Source organism: Condylostylus longicornis, unplaced genomic scaffold (genome assembly GCF_029603195.1).
Source record: "Condylostylus longicornis isolate FDR11 unplaced genomic scaffold, ASM2960319v2 ptg000100l, whole genome shotgun sequence".
NCBI lineage: Eukaryota > Metazoa > Arthropoda > Insecta > Diptera > Dolichopodidae > Condylostylus > Condylostylus longicornis.
The window spans coordinates 631,362-648,352 of NW_026578068.1; the positions used below are offsets into that span (position 1 = coordinate 631,362).

A 16,991-nucleotide genomic window follows, 5' to 3' on the forward strand; every position below is an offset into this window, starting at 1 on the left:
ATGTAAAATATTTTAATTCCTTTAGGCAGATCCCAATAAGTATGAATTACATTTGAATTATGTATATGTGTAAAACAATTAGCCTACTAGGATGTTATCATTATAATGAACGTTAAAAAGTCGTCGCTTTAAGTTCAAGTTTCGAATATGACTAAAATAATCATTACATACAGTAAATCTCCCTTAATTCGTTTTACTTTTGAAAACCACTTTTTGAGTTGAGCTGAAAAAATATAAATTTAAAAAACTTTACTTTATTTATAAAACAATTTTATTTTAATATTTATGGATTATAAATATATAAAATGATGTTGAAATTATGTAAAGTGTAAACATACATATATTACATTTTTTCTTAAATTCATAATAATACTAATTAAATTTATAAAAAAAAATTTTGAGTCTATACATATATGTATGTATGTAAGTAAAACCTGATACAAATTTTCTATAAGATTATAATGTAAATATAATATATTAAATTATCTAAAAGTCCAACTAAATCAAGTTTTTTTTATACAAAATCACAGTAACCATAATTTTAAAGGCATTTTTGAAAATACATTATTCCATAAAGCTTTAAAAATATCTGCTAAGCCACTTTCTAAATCATTTCGTAATTCAGCAATAACCTCATGGGCATTTTGATTCAGAAATGAATTTATTGAAGCTGCTAGTATTTCATTGCCATTAAATAAATTTGTTAAATGTATACGCATATCCCCAACTAAAAAGTTTACTTTCATATCTTCAATATGAATAACTTCCTGAAAATATAAAACAAAGTATTAGTAAAAATATACACACATACATCAACACATACTTGTAATATATTAATAGTTATACATTTTTGTAGTATGTCATTGTAAAAATAATATTTTATTACTTAGCTTAAATTTGCGCGTTAATGAGTTACATACCTCTGGTTTATTTTTAAGACTGATTTTTGTGTAAACTGATGTTTTGACATCCTTTAAAGCTAAATTTACATTTCCACTTCCAACTAATGGCAGTAACAAAATATTACCTTTTAAATTATAATTCGATCTTATTCGTAGTAAAGGAATTTCTAAATCAAAACTCAAAAGTTTCTTTTCCAAATTTAATCTGTGAAAAACGAAGATGATTATTAATTTACATTTATTATTAAAATCATTAAAATATGTGTTAAATGTATATAAGTTTTCAATATTTACTCGAATATTTGTAAAGTAAATAAGATTAAAGTACATACATAATTTGGAATCTCCTGAGATTATTAAATTAATCTATTCATTTGAAGTACTCGTAATTATTAAAGATTAAAATTTTTTACTAATAAAAAATATCTTAAAATACTCACGAAGCTCTTTTTACTGTTGCATTTGAAGGACCCCTTATAATTAAATTTTCAAATCCACCAGTTAAAACTAAATTTCCACTACCTCTTGAAACAGAAACTCCATCAATATATAAGGGTTCAAAATTTTTTATTCCAATTTCTGGTATACCTTTTGCTAAAGCTGGAAATGATTGTTGAAATAATCTTTGAAAACAAAAATTTTCATTTGGATTTTCTCGTTTACAAGTTAATAACCATTCAGCTGCAAGTAGATTCATTATAAAAATTATTAATAATTTAATTGAAATAATTTGGTATTAAAATTTAATAAATACATACATTGTGATGTGTGCACAAGATATTAAAAAAAATTTTTAAAAACTGTTGGTTATTGAAAAGTTTAAGTGAGTTTTTGTTAAAAAAATTGATAGATATTTCATTGAAATGTGGCTAAAACTAAAACAAACCAGTTGAAACGATTTGTTTTGGTTTTAGAAAATTTTCAAAAGGCACTATGTTTTTTAACTTTTCAATTGGAGATTTACAGTAAACATTTTTGAATAACACCTGGTTATTGGTGATTTGGGGAAATTTCTGTATTCTAACATCTGTTACTATAAAATGTAAGTGAACGCTACAAAAACGCTACAAAATAAAATTTTTGTCTTATATTTTTAAAAAGAACAAAATTTTGATTAACTAAGGCTTACCGAGAAATATTTATTGCGATGATGAAAAAGCAATGGAGTAAATTGTCATCATAGTTCAATGAATGGAATATTATTTTTTATATTATTTTATAATATATACATTATGTACAAGTATGTAAATAATGTATATTATATATAAAATATTGAAACATAATAAAAAATGATGAATTGTTAAAATAAAAAAAAATGTACTTAGAAAAACATCGCAATAAAAATATTGTGTAAGGTACACAAATTTGTTTCTGTATATTGCAGAAGTATGTTACTTTGTTCCAATAATGATTGACTGTCTAATTTATATATTGCATATAAATGACGAGTTCATTGCGTATTGTAACATATATACGCAGGTATACCGCGTTAAACAATGGTATAAAAGTGTATTCGTATCGTATTATTTACAGTGAATTAACAAATCATGTTATACTGGAGTAAGGTCAAATTTACATACTTACATATATGCATATGTGAATATACACATACTTAATTATATTATAAACATTTCGGCATTCCTTTTTGAATAAATATTATATATGTATTACATAATAATCATTAATCGTTTGAAATATTTTTACAATATACACATGTACATATTTCTGTTTGTAGATTATATATTATAATAAAGTATAATATTTAGATATAGCAGAGTTATTCAGTAAAACTAGAAGGTGTATCATGTGCAATAGTTTACAAAAAGTAAAAAATAAATATTTATCATTTGGCATGGTTTTAACTTCAAATAAATATTAGATAACATCAAAAACAAAAAATTAATTCACAAATAATACACATTCAGCTACAAGAAATTAATTTTCGCTTTTCGAATGAATTTACTAGAAATTTTGTAATTGTTGAACTTAAAAACATTAAATGCTTCAAGCTAGAAGAATTTGAAATATTCAAGGAACCTTTTTCATTCTATATCTTATTTCGTATTCCGCATTAAAATTATTTAATGGCTGCTTTGTAGTTTAAAGACTCCAAATATGCTTTTTTGTTCAATGTCTTTATCAGTGGTATGAAAAAGATGTCTATGTCAATCTATGATTCCAAGACAATGACAAGCATCAATATGCTTGAAATACGTTTTATTCCCCTTGCCGATAAAGCTTCTGAGCTATGGGAATGAAACGAATAAATAAAATTTATATCAACTGTCTGAATAGGAAGAAAGACGAGTTCTAATAATATGTATTACAATTGTCCAAGTAAAAGCAAAAAATGAAATAAAAAAAATATGTGCTAGTATATTCACTCTTGGAATAAACTCCACAAGCTACCACTATAGTCAATCCTTGTAGAGTTTATTCCAATAGAATTGCCTTTCTCAATCCTGGCAGCGCTTGTGAGAATAATAAGCGTCTAATAAAGGCAATAAGTAAAAAGAAAATTAGTTGGGCTCTTATAGGTCCAAATGTTCGAATTTATACAATATATTTTGGTATTTTTTTTTTAACTTTTTTTGTTCTCAAATTTAAATAATTGAAATAGTTCAAATTCCATAAAGTTTAGCTTAAAAAATTAAATTTTTAGATTTATTTTGAAACTAATTTTTTTGAAACGATTTTCGAAAAATTTTTATTTTTTTATTTAATTTGTGAATTTTAAATCACAATCGAAATTATTGAATTTTGGATCTCATAATGTAATATGTAAATTTATTTTTCGATTTTAAGATCAGGTAAATATTATATTCAATAATATTTCGATTTGCTGAATACCAATTTGTAAACAATTTTGTAACACTTTTTTTTTATTATTTTTTCTTAAAAAACAATTTTGCAATTTTTCATCAGAGAGAAATTACATTGATTATCTCGTACAATTCCTGTCAAAATTATAAACATTATAATGATTATATAATTATTCTTACGTCTTTCTTTTAGTTGCGGTGCGTTGTTAATTATTTCTCTGCCAGATTGAACAGTTAAAAATAGTGAAAATAAGGTGCCAACAGCATAAATTGTGTAAGTTTTGTACATTTTTGTTTTTTTTTTGTTATTTATTATTTTTATTTAATTAATTTATATTTCTTTTTTATTAAATAATACAACTAAAATTTTTTATTAACTAATATTTTAATTTTTATTTTTGTATTTCAGGCACAAGAAGTACAATTAAAATTTTCACAACGATCAAATTCTCCAAATTTTTGGTATATCGAGAATATCGAGATATAACGCTTTTGGTACACACGGATTGCGTAACGAAATATTCTCGTTTTTAAAGAGATTTAAGGCGTAAACGTAAAAAAACATTAGAGTTAAAAAAAAAAATTAATAATATATTTTATTTATTTTCTATGAATTTTTTCTTCCAGTTGGTAAGATTAAAATTTTACCGAGCGACCGTTTCTCATAACGTATTAAAAGAAAGTGTTTTATTAAAATGATTGTTGTTTTGTCCAAACTTCCATATCTCTTTAATATTTTGTATATTTTTTTGTTTTTATTATTTTTGTTATTTATTCCTCACTCTTTTTATTCTCCAATTTACCATAACGAAGAAAAGAAAATAAATAACAATATCTTAAAAAAAATTTTGTTGAAAAATCCAAGTTAATGGTTTATATCTGAGTGCACATTGCAGAAGAAATGATTTTTATTTCCACTCCTTCCTTATTATTTATTTTTCTAGTTATATGCGGGTTTTTGTATTTTATACGTAATATTATTTTGGAACTATATTTAAACATATAGATAGTATAACATTGGTACATATTACTTTAGTGCGTTAACATATGTATATAACTATACATATGTAATGTTATGTTACAATTTGCATATATGCATAAGAATTAAAGAAATGATTTATATTACTTGCTTTGTAAAACTTTCATAGTGGAACTAGAAAGACAATACAGAAATTCAATGAGAAATTCAAAACAAATTTTGAAGATTAATCTTAAAAAAGTCTTAAGACTTATTTAAATTTTATAATAGAAGTAAAGGAGTTTTATTCGTAAAGAAGTAATCGTAAGGAAAAAATTTTAAGTTTTTATATTATTCAATAAGAAGTAGAATTTTTTTATTATAGATGACTCAATTTTGTATCTTCTTAATGGATAAATGAAAGGATAACAGGAGAGACGAACTGATTGTGAAAATATAATTAAATTATTTTTGAGGTATATATATATATACAAAAATATTTAAAATATTACTCTAATAGTTTTATACTTATGCCAAATAAAAATATTGTGTATATTTGTGTATAAGTGATGAATCAGATTTTAATAAAACAAAAAATTACATAATTATTTATAAATACTAATATTGAAATAGAATTGAAAATAATTGAAATTTTACTTGATTAGAAAATAAATAAGAGATATACTTTATAATTACATGCTTTTATGCTAGTAACATAGGACCATAAACAGGCAGGCATTAACGTACGAGTACATACACATCAGGAACAAATTTTATATCGCTAAACAAATTGCCTGTAATAGAGATTAAAATTATAAATAACTGTTTCCATACATATATATATATATATTTTTTGTGTTTTTTTAATTATATTGTTATTAATTGTAAAGATTTTTATTATATCAATATTACAGTTTCAGTGACAAGTCTCTTATACAAAATTAGAAGAAATTCGTTTGCATAAAATTTAAAAAATCTACTATTCATAAATAATCTTAAATATTATGTACCCGTAATGTGGTATATATAAAAAATTAATTACATACATAATTACTATAATGATTTTAATAAAAAAATTTATTATCATGTTGCAATATTATGGTAATTTTACAAATAATATTTAATTTTGGAAGTAATTCAAATTTTAATAATAAAAATTTTATTTGATAGAGAAGTATAACAGATTTGTGATGACAGCGTTTGTATATTGAGAGTACTATAATTTAATATTTTACCCTTCTAATTCTCTATACGTCATAATAAATTGATTTATAATAGAAAATTTTTCAATGAGTTTAAATAAATGACAAACGATTATAATTTACGTTATAGTTAATTTTCTTAAATAATTTTTGATATTCACATGTGATATGGGTGAGTATGATATATGTATAGGTAAATCTCTTAAAGAAATTACCCAATCTATTGTTAGTTAGAGCGTAACCATATATTTACAAATGTTTTATAAATTTTTTTAACATTTACATTATGTATTTGTCTTCTTTTCAAATTACATACGATGAGTTCATATTCATATATTGAATAATATTTTATAACCTTCAAATACATATTGTAGCTATTCATGGTATTTAATTTACTAACACAAAAGTGTGTTTAATATTTTTTTGTTAAATGTGTAAAGTATCATATATTTAAATAGTATATCGATTTTGGGTTTAAATTTTAAGGAGATTTTTTTTAATAATTTAACAACTGTGGTAGTTTGGTTTTTAAATTTTAAAGTGATTTAATATGCCTTTAACGTTACAAATATGAAAAAAACCGAAAAAAAATTATTTATTTATTGTTGATTAGGAAAGTTTGACATTGACCAAATATTTTTTTTTGCTTAATTTTTATATCAAAAAATCAATTTAAATGTACATGTTATGCAAATGTATAAAATAATGTTATACATAGTAATTTTTATATGAATATTTTTATATTTTTTTTTTGCTACATATAAAATCTATGTAGTAATTAAATAATCAATAGATTCGTGGTATTGATTCAGATATTGTAATGTTTTAATAATTTGATTTGCAGTCATACATATTTTCATTTTAAAATAATATATATATATATGTTAAAGTAAAAACATTTTTCAGATTTTATTTTGAAAATGGCAAGCTACAGCTAGTTCTTACAAAGTATTTTTAATCATTTTGATTGTATTCTTCCTTTAAGAAACAAATGATCTAATATTTTCGTTGCTTATTAAATGGCGCATACTATACAGAAAATTGTGATTACAATAAGTGTCTGGTATATCATAGTTTTAAAGATGTAATTTTATACTTTCGAAGTAGGTTATTGTTTCATTTAAATGATGATTAAATCTTTAAAATACAAATAAATATGAATTCATAAGATTAAAAATAACGAAAAATTGCATACTTTTAGGTAACGCGTTAGGTACTTTTAGGTATACTTTCTATGTAATTTGAATTAAGAACGGTCTATGAATATTAAACATGCAGAACAGTAAAAAATATTAAAATTTTAAATATATTTGACGAAATAAATTGATATTTTTAAATTAAATTCAATAATTATTAAACCAAAACTACTTTTTTGAAAAATAATACAATGTATAACATTTAATATACTTATACTTTTTCCAAATAAATTTTATTATTTTTATTTAACTGTATAATGTAAATAATTTATTTCGTAGTCACAAGTTTTGAGATATTTATGGTATTGTATATATAGTTAATTAAGTACATATAAACATTACATTTATATTATAAGTTAATAAACCTATTTAAAATAAAAATTACTATATAACACAAAAAACAATTATATGTATTACCATTCCATTACCATTCTCGTTTGGCTTATCCATTTCTTATCCATTTTTGGCTTATCCTCCTATATATAAGGATGCGTCATATAAAAAAAGAGGTTTTAGTAATTAATCATAATAAATTTCAGATGAAAATAAATTTCTCATTTTTTGAGCCCTTTTATTAAAAAAAATTAACTATATAAACCTAAATATTTTCATTTTATTTTTGCATTTTTAAACTCTTGTTAAAGAGAATATTTATTACCATGTTTATCACCGTTTCTAAATGTTTATCACCATTTCGAGTCCATATCTTATAATATTTAATACGGTTGATTGGATGAAGAAAGTGCTTTTTCTTTGGATAATATACTTGTTTAAATTAAACAGCCCATATTTGATTATATAATGTATTTAATTTCGCTTGTTATTACACAGTTATAAATTTTTTTAAAAAGAAAAAAAAACATAAAATAAAAATTACGTATACATAGATTATTAAAATTTTATTTAGAAATTTACCGGAAATTTCAATCAGTCAAGCACTCAAGCAAAGATATTTTCAAGGTTTATTATTTTTACCAAACTTATTTAATGAAAAAGAATTGTATACAAACAAAACATTACACCTGTTACAAAAAAATTAAGATTTAGGAACGTAAAAAAGAAAGTTTTTTTTTTTTTCGTTTTTATTTATTTATTTATGTTTAGTCCAAATATTTAATAATATCGTACTCATTATTATGTAAGAAAACAAAATAAACGCCTCTACGCCTATATGTACGGCAATATTAAATATGGTAATGAACAATACATTAATATCATGTACATATACGCTTACATTGAATGTAAACAATTAAAAATGAGATTTCTGCAAAAAAAATTTTTAGGTCTTTAGGTAAATTTAAAATTTCTTATAAATAAAAAAATATATTTTTAGCTAGCTAAAATGTTATTTTCATCATTTATGAAACTGGTTTATTAATAGTTTAAAATTCATGTCATATTTTTTATAGTTTTGAACAAGTACCAATATATTTTATTGTTAAAGATTGCATGGAATGTTTTAAGTTGGAATTTTTTGGTTTTTATTATTTCTTTTTAGTGTATAACATAATATTAAATAGTCTGTTTAATAAATCTGTTTAATATGTTACAAATAATGCGGTTAACACAATTCGTCTACATTGTAATTGTTATATGAGTAATAAAATTTATACTTTTATACAAACAGTTTCTTTTTGTTAAAGTAATTACATATTTTTAAATCGTTACAATTTAAAACTTGTTCATATAACTTGTTTATAAGTTTTTTATTTACTTAAAAATTATTTTACATAATATGTTAGAGCATTTAAAAAAAAAACAAAAAAAAAATTTATTGTTTTCTTTTTCTTTTCATCTGAAAACGAAAATTGTTACTTCCTATATTGGGGAAAGTAATTACAAGTTATTAAAATAAAAATAAAAAGCCGTAGTTCGAATTGCCAATAATCAAAAAAATTTTAATATTAAAAATTAGTAGCCGATTTTAAATATTTTTTTTTTTTATTGGAAACCATTTATTTTTTTAACTTTAATTGTAATTATTTTATTAAAAATAGAATATGGTTTGGAATAGAAAATAATTTAAAGTCGGAAAAAATTTTGAGAATAAATGTGAAAAATTTAAACGTCATTATAAAGAAATTTATGCAAAATTTAATAATTTTCAAAATTTTCGGTGCATTATTATTATTTATTAAAAGTAAAATGGCCAAGACCTTAATTTAGAAAGATCAATTTAAAATCATATAACCGCATTGCCGTCATCCACAATTAATGGGTATTCCTTATGTGATTTGAATATCTGCCGAGTAGATTATTCACTGTTGTCGTTTGATCCGCTTCATATAAATTTAAAGCAATCATCTCAATTCGAAATTATCGATTCCTAGTTGACTCACCCGTTTTACTTCATTTAAGTACTCCTTTAATGTTGTGGTGACTTGTGTTTTCGTTTGTTATTATTTGTGTTTCCAATGCACAAACCCGTGTTTCTACATTAAAACTTTTTAAAAATGTTATAATTTTAATCCTATTATATTCTTTTGTTTACAAATGTAATAAATTATTTTTGAAATTAAAAATTTTGTAAATATTATTAAAACATACAAAATAGGAAAAACAAAATATATTAATGAAATTTTTGAAGGAAATGGAAAAGAAAACTAAAATTTCGTTGTAGATATCAATTAATTAATATCTGAATAATTCTTCATTTGAAAACTTTTATTCAAAAATATACAATAAATAAATTATCAGTAAGACACAATGAAATCCGGAAGAGCGCACATGTGCGTGCTCTTTATATTTTTTATTGTTTATTAATTTTAGAGAGAAATATGATTAATGAGAACAAATGTGATCGAAATTTCATGACTCTTAATCTTTCAATTATAATTTACACTTACATAACTATTTTCACTCATTATAAAATTTTGTAATATATCTTCAGTTTTCCCACGATTGCCGTCGAACTATCTTTCTTTTTGTAAGTCTTTTTATAAGTATGTATCTTGTTCGCAATTAAGCTATTGTCTTGATTATTTTAATATAATACGTTTACATTTTATGCTCTACTAAATATTTTGTATTCTCTTAATCATTTCGAATTATTTATTTTGCTATGTTATACTCGTATAGATATTGATATACATATAAAACCATTAAAATTTTTAGAAGAAAATTAAAATTTTCCTATATACATACACGTATGAAATCAATATGTGTTTCAAAGATTAATATAAAATTAGTTGAATGTAATTATATTCAAACAAATTCTAAAACAAAATACTATAGTATTTGTAGAATAGTTTGTCTACTATATTACTCAATTTAGTGTTTACTGCTATGTAATTTTATATTACTCGCATAGTTCATTAACGACATGAATGTAATTTTAAAAAAGTCATTGTATGTGATTTGTAGTATGATTACTACTCCAAAGTATTTGCAATAAAACTTAAATTTTTGGGAATTATTAAGCTTTATAAAATAATTTACGTGTATAAAAGAAAGTATATATGTATATACGTTGTTACAATAGCATATATGTTATACAATATTATTATTGTCCAAAAATTAAAATATTTATGAATGAAAGTCATTGCACTTAACATTGATTTTTATATTTTTATAATAAAAAATTAAAAAAATTATTAAATATGTAATAATAACGCATTTACAATGTAAACAAATGTGTGTATTCTATAGTAGAATTCTTAAGAATTTTTAACTAAATAGCTGATTAATAAAAATATTTTTTCGTTTGTAAATAAAAGTAGTTTCGCTTATAAGAATTTATTTAAAAATTTGCTGATTCAACAAGGCTGCAATATATAAGTGATAAAAAAGTGTTATTTTAAATATAAAATTAAATATTTAATTAGTTTAGATTATGGATCGTAGAAGAAGACATAACAGTAATATTTTATTTTTTAATAATACTAAAATGAGAAAAATTATTTTATCAATTGGAATTTTAGTAATTATTAAGGGTTTTGTTGAAACAACACAAAATTTACGTAAGGTTTTTTTTTTATCTATTTAGTATTTTAAAATTTAAATATTTTTTTCTTTATTAAAATTTTTAACAGCATCATATTTGAATATTTGTAAGCGTTCTGAACCAAATATCGATGATTGTGTATGGAAAAGTATTGATAAATTAAGACCATATTTAATATCTGGTATTCCAACATTAAATATACCACCAATGGAACCATTATTAGTACCATTAGTTAAAGTTGACCAATCAGTTGGACCAATTTATGTTAAATCACAATATAATGATGTAAAAATTATGGGAACATCAAAATTTGTTGTTGAAGATTTAAAAATGAATTTTGATGATAATTCATTTTCATTACAAATATATTTTCCAACATTAAATATAACATCAGATTATAGTATAACAGGAAAAATTTTAATAATGCCAATTATTGGAAAAGGAGCTTTAAATGCTAATTTTAGTAAGTGAAAAAATTATTGTGTATAAATATATAAATATATTAGATTATTGTGTTATAGTTAGACACATTTGCCATATTATGATTTAAATCGATTGCTATTAAAAATTATCAGTTTTAATATTAATTTCTAATAATTGAAATGAATATCCCAATTAATAATATTTTATTTTAATTTTTTGTTTTTTAGCTGATGTAGTCGTTACAAGTGTATTAAGTGGAGAACGATTTAAAAAGAATAATACAAATGGTATAGAAGAGGAATATTTTAGAGTAACTGATGTTAAAGTTCATTTTAAAATTGGTGGATCAAATACACATTTAGATAATTTATTTAATGGTGATCCAAGATTAGGTAATAGTATGAATAAATTTTTAAATGATAATTGGCATATAATCGCATATGAAATAAAACCAATACTAGAAGAAGCAATAAGTGAAATGATAAAAGAATTATGTGATGATTTCTTTAATAATTATAGTTATGATGTTCTATTTCCAAAATAAATAATTATACATATTAAAATTTTATAAATTATAATATCATATACTTTAAATAAATATAGAATTTAGAGATTTTTAAATAAAGTATTATATTAATTTTGTAAATTTTAAAAAAAAATTATTTTCTTGTTTTTTATTGAAATTGAATTTTTAATTTTTATTATAGTGAAATATTAAATATTATACATACCTTTTAAATAAATAATTATATTTCTTCTGAAAATTCTCAATATTTTAAGAATTGAAATAAAAAATCAAATATAAGTATATCTTGGTTTTTAAAATTTTTATCACATTTCAAATAATTTATTTTATTTAAAATTTATAAACAAATTACAATAAAAACTAATAATAATAATAATAACTTGTTAATGTTTCTAACAATTTAATTTGGTAATAATTGTTCTGTTGTATATGTTTTAAATATTTGATTACCAATTTCTAAAAATTTATTTTCTAAAGCTCTCTCGGCTGATGGTAATATTTCATTAGCCATTGCTACTATATTTTCATTAATTGATTCATTAATAGCTTCTCCAAGTTCTTTATTACCATTAAATAAATTATCAAAATGTATTTTTCCCGTGCCCATTTTGGCTTTAATATTAATTTGTTTAAATCTAAAATATTCTTTGTCATCTCGTTTTACTGTTTCAATAATCATTTTTACTTTAACTTTTATATTTTCTGAAATAAAAAACAAAAAATAATTTATTTATTAATTTTTAATTTTGCTAATAAAATTTTATAATTTTTATTTATGATATTGAAAAATAATCGTAACAGTACACTGTTACAATGATAATTTCAAATCTCTAAAAAAATATTGCTTTTATCATAATCATTAGCCTAAATTTATGCAAAATTTTTGTTGTTGTTTTGTATTCAGATTGCAGTACTATTTTTTATGTAGCTAATTTAATAGAAATTTTAATTCCAAAATTAATAGTACATAATAAATGCTATAAAATTCTATGTAATCTTACCAAAATCTCCAGCGACATGACCTTCTCCTTGTAGTGGAAGAGCTAAAATTCTACCATCTAATTTATAAGTTCCATCAATACTAAAAACTGGCAATGTTAATTCAAAATTCAAACGTTCAACATAATTTTTATTTCTGTATTAATAGATAAAGGAAACCATAAATTTTATTAAAATAGAGACGAAATTTTTTTTACATAATTGCATCTGTATACTTACTGGAAATTAGCAACTTTAAATTTTGTAGCATTGTATACATTTAAATGTCTCACTGTTATATCAATACCTGTTTCTTCTTTCTTAGATATTATTAAATCACCTAAATCTAATGGTTCAAATGGTGGTAAATCTAATTCTGGCATACCAGATGCAATTTTTGGTCGTAAAGTTTCAACTGCTTCTAAGAAACATTTTGTAAAATCTGGATCACTTTTATGACATGTTTGTATATAATCCGCTTTAAATTAAAATTTTGAAAATTTTTTAAATTTGGAAAAAAAATAATAAAATTATTTGTATTGAACTTACGAAGTGGTACCAAGTCAGCCTTTGATAATGCAATAAAGAAAACTATTATGCAAAATACTCCATTCAATTTGTAATTCATATTGGTAGAATCTGAAAAAAAAAAATAAACAAAAATAATAATTGAGCTTATTGTTGGCGAAGTTTTGTATTCACATTCTATTGCTTTTTAAAAATATCAGTTTCGTATTAACAAGTAACCAGTGTAAACCAATTGTATATTTGAATTATAAATAATAAAATATTTCAAATTTTAATTTTCATAGTTATTTTTATTTAATACACTTTTATCGTATATTATGAATTAACAAATTAAATTCAATTAAAAGCCACTTATTGGTGCAATTTTTGGCGAATTTTTAGGGATTTTATTTTGCTTAGGGTAAGTTCATAAATGAATTAGTTCTTAATTACTAATGAGTATTGACAATAATTTATTTTTTGTAGTTCTGTTTTCTATCTTTTTTTTTAACTTGAGTCTTATTGAAAGTTATTAATTATCGTAGAAAGTTTTAAAGTATTAATTATGGCCGTTATGGGTATATAATATAATATCATGTATAAATTGGTTTGTGTCTACAATAGTAGTAATATCGAACTATTCATGCGTCATTGTTATTTTTAGTGATTTACTTTTTCGAATCCAAATCGTTGAGAAGTTGAACTTTAAAATAAGTTTATGAACGTTGCTAAACGCATTAAAATAATTTTACTTTTTATTTTTAAAAATTAAGTTTTTTAAATTATTCAAAAGTTTTCGTAAAATTAAGAATTTATTTAAGATTTCTATTTTAATTATTTTTATTATTATTAAAGTATATCATATTTTGAAATAAATTTTTGATATTTGAATTTTAATAGTGTTTGTTTTTATTGGATAAGAATATTAATCCTGTTTCTTCTTACTTTTTCACTTTTTCACTTCCTAATTTCCAATGTATTTAAACTTTAATTGGCCTCTCAAAATTAAATTTAGTGAAATTAAAATTCATGTTAAAAAATATTCCAAAACAATTACTAAAATATTTGTATGATATTTGCTTTTAATCCAAATTTTGTGGTACATGAAGAAATTTTCATAATTATTTTTTAAAAATTTACGATATAAATTGTACGATATAAATTTTACGATATAAATTGCTCTCTGTGTGCAATAGGTTTATTAATTGAAATCCTTTTTTCAATTCATTAAAATTTTTTATTTAAATTCAAATTATAATATTTTCGTATATAGTGGAAATATTTAAATGGTAGTAGAATATTTATTAAGTAATAAATTATTTATTTATTATTTTTTTTTTTCATAACCATAATTTTTCCAGCAATAATATGCCTTTCTTAATAGATGCACAATACGAAGTAAATCACTTGTTAATATTCACTAGTTTTAGCAAGAAATTTTAAAATTAATTTAATTTTTCATTATTATTTTCCTATTATTAGAAAATCACTTTCATTTTATCGTATATTCTTTTTTTATTTCAAATATTTTTCCTTTAACAATTTTTTTGTTTTGGCATAGAATTTTATTTTTATTACACAATTGGCTCTCTATATACTTACTTTTTGAATAAAACTTTTTCAATTTATAATTTAAAAAAAAAATGAATTTTTTATTTTCCTTTTCTGAAACTGATCTGACGGAAGTTTAGATATGAACTGCTCATAGAATATATTCTTAATCTTAATTTATATTAAAAAAGTTTTCAACTTTTTCTATTTTTTATTTTTTCCTTAATCATTACAAAAATATATTTTTTAACTTGCTATTATTATATTTTTCGAATAATTATTTAAAGAAAAAAACGTATGTACCTCTACTACATGTTAGTACTTAATACATAATATTTGATTTTTATGCAAATTCAATTTATTTTTATATAAATATCATATAGTAGCAATAATAAACAGATACGAGCTATTTGTAGCTTTATCGTTAGAATTAAATATATATATATATAGAATAAAAATATATTAAATATTATAAAATAAAAAAATATTAATGGAAGCAACTTTAGGATATAAAGTGAAAAATTATCTGCATAATATGGGTTTATGAAAATTATATGAAATTTTAGGGTATTTTAATAAATATTGCATACAATTAGGATGAAAAAAAAATTGAAGAAACTCGAAAACCTTGTACTTTCAGAAATTATATAAAGTGTCGAAAGTCAAATTTGGCGAATTTCGACAGACGATAATTTGAGATGGAACTGAGATGGGAACAAATTTTCTTTTAACGAAATAAACTCAAAGCCGCTAAAATTTTAGATTTCTAAATCATCTAAAGGACAAACTTATCATTTAAAGGATAAACGATATTAAAAATACAAAAAAAACAGTTTCAAGATAACTGTTTATTTCAATGGCCATTTTGTTTTTCTACGAATTAATTAAGTAGAAGAAGCATGTAACTAATTTTCATTTGTTAAGTTTTAACAACATTTTTTAAGTTATACTATTGCTTTAGTAATACCCTGAGGTGAAATAGTATGACTTAGGAAATTTGAAGAGAAAACGCCTTTTGATTTCGGCATCGAATCCACCGGCGGAAAATACTTGAATTTTTAAGTCTACATTTTCGAACTTCGAGTCCGTAGCTTCATTTGCTGTTCAAATTATTAAAAATGATACATATTAAGTCTTTATAAAATTAACAAATTAATCTAATTGCTGTGTTTTTAAAATTTTCCTCTTTTTGAAAAACACTTCATTATTATTTTAATATTAATTAATGATGAGCAAATAATAATAATTTTTCTGCAAAAAGCAGCAAATTTTAAATTATCTGGAACATTTTTTGTATAAAAATTTCTAATTTTGTTAACGGAGTAATGCCATTAAAGTAACGAAATTTTAATTTACTAAAATTATAAACGTTTCTAATAATTTATTAAACCAGTAAATTTTTTTATAAAGTACGTGTAAAAAGCTCAAATAAACGCATTTTTTTTGTATACTTATCACATTAAGAATTTTCACTTTTTGTTACCCATGCTATAATATTGTATATAGTAGCTTCGTTTAAGTAAAGAATTTAAACAAGAATAACAAAAAAACAAAAATAATAAAATAAAAAAAATCATAATAGATTTTAAGAATGAAATATACACAATTACAAATATTATACATTTCAAAGATTTATTTAGGCTCTATATATTTGTTCAAGGAAATTTTACTTTGAATCAATCAAAAGAATAAAGTATAAGTTAAATATTTAATTGTAAAATAAATTGCTCATAATGTATTTTTACATACTTTTAACACTGGGTCAAAAGTACGTAAAAAAAGGTATTTTGAGTATCGAATCACTATAAGTGATAGTGATATATTTACCGTGAAAGTTTCAAAAACTTAACTATATCGAAATTTTTGCAATAATTATCACTATTAAATAGTGACTCGATACTCAGAATAGGTTTCATTTAGTAATTCGTTTTCTCTGCCCCAAATACATGTCTTATATATGTACATATTAGAAGTTGGGGTTAT

General features: G+C 21.6%; 3 protein-coding genes across 3 annotated transcripts; 1 reads left to right on the top strand and 2 right to left on the bottom strand.

Annotated features, from left to right (window-relative positions):
• Positions 1–524: 524 nt before the first annotated feature.
• On the bottom strand, positions 525–4,013 carry LOC129614051 (protein takeout). Its single transcript, XM_055528437.1, has 4 exons — positions 3,905–4,013; positions 1,343–1,583; positions 921–1,107; positions 525–767 (listed from the first exon to the last, which is right to left on the bottom strand). The coding sequence occupies exons 1-4, from the start codon at positions 4,011–4,013 to the stop codon at positions 525–527; spliced, it is 780 nt and encodes a 259-aa protein (XP_055384412.1).
• Positions 4,014–6,903: 2,890 nt separating this feature from the next.
• LOC129614052 (circadian clock-controlled protein daywake) lies at positions 6,904–11,990 on the top strand. Its single transcript, XM_055528438.1, has 5 exons — positions 6,904–6,968; positions 10,924–10,937; positions 11,001–11,039; positions 11,112–11,486; positions 11,674–11,990. Exons 1-5 carry the CDS (start codon positions 6,904–6,906, stop codon positions 11,988–11,990), a joined length of 810 nt encoding a protein of 269 aa, XP_055384413.1.
• Positions 11,991–12,246: 256 nt separating this feature from the next.
• On the bottom strand, positions 12,247–15,161 carry LOC129614082 (protein takeout-like). The gene is made up of 5 exons (XM_055528470.1): positions 15,060–15,161; positions 13,500–13,589; positions 13,191–13,428; positions 12,974–13,107; positions 12,247–12,674 (listed from the first exon to the last, which is right to left on the bottom strand). Exons 2-5 carry the CDS (start codon positions 13,576–13,578, stop codon positions 12,373–12,375), a joined length of 753 nt encoding a protein of 250 aa, XP_055384445.1. The 5' UTR covers positions 13,579–13,589; positions 15,060–15,161; the 3' UTR covers positions 12,247–12,372.
• Positions 15,162–16,991: the final 1,830 nt, after the last annotated feature.